Below are 4,617 nucleotides of genomic sequence, written 5' to 3' on the forward strand. Positions count from 1 at the left end.
ATGAACTATAAGAGGTTAGGGGCTTTATTAGTACATTATGTGCGGAAGAGGGGTCTAGTGGATCAAAAGGAACTGTATACGGTAATTTACTAAGATTGAGACCGCGGGGCGTGGTGTAATTATAACCGCCTCTATATATGATAGTATGCATACATGCCTGTATATATAATTGTACGCATGCGACCGCGCACTAATTCTATATTAATAATACAATGCGCACATACCGTACGTGCAGCACGTGCAACAGTGTGGGCACATATGAACATGCAAGAGACAGCTAATGTGGCCAATTCTGCACACACATATATATTCCTTATGCTCCATGCAGCAAAGTTTATGGCAGGATATAGAGCAACAACTGCAGAAGTTTATGGAACATTTGGACGACGAGAACATAGAGCAATATGCAGCTAATTGTTTGAACACGGGTTATCAAAGTCTAAGGCGACCAGGCACACCTGTGGCCAAGAAAGTCGCAGATAGACTTATGTGCACACTCATGTCAGGAGCATTATTTTTCATGAATGAGAACAGTTGGAACATGCGGCCCATGCATACAGCGGTTACTAAAGATGATGAGCTGAAGGAACATATAAGGTGCGCAATAGTAAATATATTTATGTCCATATTGCTGGCATCTCCATGCAGAAGTGAAATGGGAATAGATAATGCATGGTACACCATGAAACAGATGGAAGCAGGGACAGGGGGTGGTTTAATAACCGACGGTACATGTGGACAGGGAGTGTTTACACAAATAACAATAGGAAATTTTGACATGGAGAAGATGATTAAGAACTGGTTACAGAGCAACCAGGAGTTGACTAAAAGATTTGAAGGTCCAGAAGTACAAGGCATATGTACGAGAGGGATACAGGAACTTGGGGGGGCCACAACGGGTACAAAGGCAGCTAATGAACAGATTGAGATCACGACTGAGGAGAGGTTAATTCTAGAGAAATTAGGCAAGGGACTGAAGACACTTGTTGAGGAGGTGAAGAAGGGGGTTGCGCAATGCGCGCGGGAAGGTGAAAAATGCATGAAGTCTATCCAAGACGTCTCCAGTAGCAATGTCCACGATGAGGACAGTAAGGCCATAGTATCGACCTCTGTGGACAGCGGTACACCAGCACCCACGGTACCCGCAGGTAAGGACCGATGGGAGAAAGCACGAATACGCCCCGCACACGGCCAAATACGCGTACGGCCGCACACGAATACGCGGCCGCATACTGCCGAACATGGACGTCTCCGCCAACAACAACACGCACACGCGGCGACAACAGCACAGCAAACGACGTCCATTGGCCGACTTCGGTTGAGCGGTGTCCACGACAAGTGCAGCCGTAACGAGTGCGGAGCATACGATGCGCTTCAATCGAGGTGTGCGTGTGTGTTCGAGGTGGGTAGCGACGACAGTGGTAGCGGCCACGACGGCAGCGGTAGCGGCAGCGGTAGCGGCAGCGGCGACGAGGCACCGGAGACGACATGAGGGATGCAGCGGGTCGCCGGATGCAGCGCCCGAGATGACGGCAACAACAAATAAAAGTTGTACTGCTACCACCTCCGTCCGGCGAGTGTGCCCCCTGCATCTCTCCATTCATCCGGCAAGTGTTACACACCCATATGCTCCTATATTACCATCATTCTTAGGACAAACGGCAGCAGAAGAACCAAAGGAAACAACAAAAGGAACAGGGAAAATTGCAACACCCTCCACACCTGCCACAGTGCCAGTTGCCAGATCAGATGGATCCGTTGAGGAACCACCACCGCCAGCACCGGCGCCAGCGCAACCCACATCAGGTGCGGCCACGGGAGCCGCTGGACAAGCAGCAGCACCACAGTCACCACCGGCTGCAGCACCGGCAGCAGGAGACAGTAGTGGAAAAGATCAATCCTCGGGAGGCACCAGTACAGATCAGGTTGCAGACAACAAAGGTAAGTGTACAAAGGGGCCTCAGGTATTTAAGGAAACAAATACAGGCATGGGCATCTCCGGTGCTACATCAAGCATCGTCCTTTCCTTCGCACCTACGTCGGAAAACGATGATGACTGTGACAAGAGGTCCAAGGACTCGAGCGAAGGTAGTGTCCTGAGTGCATATCCACAACAAAAACAACGAGCACAACAGAAACAACAATTTGCGGAGAGAGACGGAGAGACACCGCAGAGAGCGAGAGAAACCCACCGTCGAATGAGAATGATGGCGGCAGAGCGTGGCAGAGCGCCACCGGGGCGCATAAGCCGCCGCGACACATAGAGCGACGTAGACGTCGACAGGTGCACACACCCACACTGTGTGTGTTGTGTTGTGTGTGGCAGAGACAGAGTCTGTTCCCGGAGTGCCACCTGCCACGCCGTCCCAACCGCACCGTGGTCAACCATCCACGGACGCGCGCTGGTCATCACGGTGTGGTCCAGCATGAGCAACCATGCAACCGAGCATGGCCAACCTAACCATGCACCTCAAAGCTCAGTTTTATCGCATTCTTGTTCTGCCCCCCATACTTGCACTCATAGAGAAGGAAGCTACAGGACGTACAACGAACTCGGGATCCTCAGCAACAACGGATGCAGCAGCCGCAGCACCGGCCGCACCACCAGCAAACCCAGCAGCACCAACAACACCAGGTCAGAAGGATACAGAGGTAACTACTAATGAGCAGATACCTCCTAAAGGGGAATCCGGGTCCGCAAGCGAAAGCACAGCATCGAATCCAGACGCACTGGGCACTGGTGCTGGTGTACAACCCGAAGACCCCGACCAGAAGAATACCATCGTCGATGGCGGTAACGATGACCCCCCTCCTCTCAATCCACCCAAACCAAAACCAGAACCCGAACCCAGATCAAGCGGGAAGCAGCCCCGGCGGCGGCAGCGGCGCGGACAATGGGACGAAGAATGTTGATGCTAATGTTGAAGCACAGGGGAGTGGCCATGCAGGGGGAACAGGGGGAAGTGGACAGTTCGAACTTGATCTGGCTCCAAAGGCACTTGACGTAGGGGGCGCAGCAGGCGGTTTTGCACCACCAACCCCAGGCGAAACCGTATCGGGCTCATCGACTGACAACCCAGGTCCCGGGAAAGTGACCCCAGATGTCCCCGATCTAACCGCCGACGTCCTTACCGCCACTACTCCCGCACTCGTCTTCTTGTCCGCCGTCATCGTCGCCGTCGTTAGTTATTCCCTTTGGAAGGTAAGTATATATGGCAATCCGGGCATGCCGCATGCGCAGGATGTTTATACCTCAGCACATCCCAACCGGCTTCAATATATGATCGTTCTAACACAAATGTACTGCTACAGCCGTGTTCATTCCTTTTATCCTACCGTCCTCACCCTCCTCTTTACCCCCCTTTTTCTGCTTAGTACTTTGCGCACCTCGCCAAACGACGACGAACATATCGAACCGTTCGTGACGTGCCGTCACCGCCACTAGACGAAGAAATATTGGAGCATTTACAACGCGGCGAACTACCGCCACACGATTACGGGTACACCATGATTAGGGATAGGCGGCCTGCATCTGCTGCCGAACGCCGCGGACAACGCCCGCCACACGTGAATCGCCGCACGATTATCGAGCTACATCTAGAAGTGCTCAACGAATGTGAAGCGGCCGCATGGGACAACGTCAAAGACGACTATTTGCACATACTCGTGGAGCAGTTTGCGCGCGACTTGGAGCGGGACCCGACTACTTGCATTAGTTCCTCGGATTTTTTTACCCCAAACGACGGTGCCGTAACCCACCATTCGACAACCGACCATTCGACAACTGACGATTCCACAACCGATTATTCGACAACCCTGGAAACACTAACCCGGGATCAACCGATGGACTCCGGATCATATCCATCTCCACCTAATGAAGATGACCCCGATCCATGGAGTTGTATGGAAACTATACAATTACAAACGGACCCTTGTGCACCGAATGAAGACGACCCAGATCCATGCAGTTGTATGGAAAACATACAGTTAGATACAGAACCCGACCCGCACTTCTCCCCGCGGAATGAATGCGCGACCCCCGACCACACTAATTGGATTACCTGGATTGACCGCAACAGGCATCTATTGCAGGACTGCACGACGCAGCCATGGTTTCTGCAATTAAAAGCGGAATGGAAAAAATACCTGCGTGATCACATGGCGGCAACCGTGCCGATGAAGAAATTGGACTTGTGGAGACAATGGGTTGCACAACAACATGACCTTATGAATATATATGGTGAGGAGGAGTGGTTCCAACATTTGTTAGAAAATATCGAGGAGCAGACAGTACCGGAAAACGGCGAAGTACCTGGAGTCGAAAAAGACGTAGAAGTGGACCATGTAATGACAGCAGAAGATATACTGATAGTCAGAGATTTACCAGAGTCCCAACCACTGCATGAGCAATACTACAACAAGAAACACCTAATAGCCAAATTATGGATGCTCCTCCTCGCATCCGTAATCGAAGACTGCGAGCTCGAGAGAAGTATGCAGGAGACGGAGTTATATGTGGATGACCTATTGCAGAAGCTCTGACATTCGCATGACGGGGCATATGTATGCGACATAACGCATGCTAACCGTACACCACTTTTACTTCATTATGTGATA

At 51.6% G+C, this 4,617-nt stretch overlaps 1 protein-coding gene across 1 annotated transcript; it reads left to right on the top strand.

Annotated features, from left to right (window-relative positions):
- Positions 1–4,542, top strand: AK88_05588 (uncharacterized protein; the record flags this gene model as incomplete). Its single annotated transcript, XM_012483190.1, has 6 exons — positions 1–81; positions 329–1,148; positions 1,654–2,088; positions 2,525–2,794; positions 2,853–3,202; positions 3,376–4,542. 6 exons carry the CDS (start codon positions 1–3, stop codon positions 4,540–4,542), a joined length of 3,123 nt encoding a protein of 1,040 aa, XP_012338613.1.
- Positions 4,543–4,617: the final 75 nt, after the last annotated feature.

Source organism: Plasmodium fragile (assembly GCF_000956335.1).
Source record: "Plasmodium fragile strain nilgiri unplaced genomic scaffold supercont1.168, whole genome shotgun sequence".
Classification (NCBI taxonomy): Eukaryota; Apicomplexa; class Aconoidasida; order Haemosporida; family Plasmodiidae; genus Plasmodium; species Plasmodium fragile.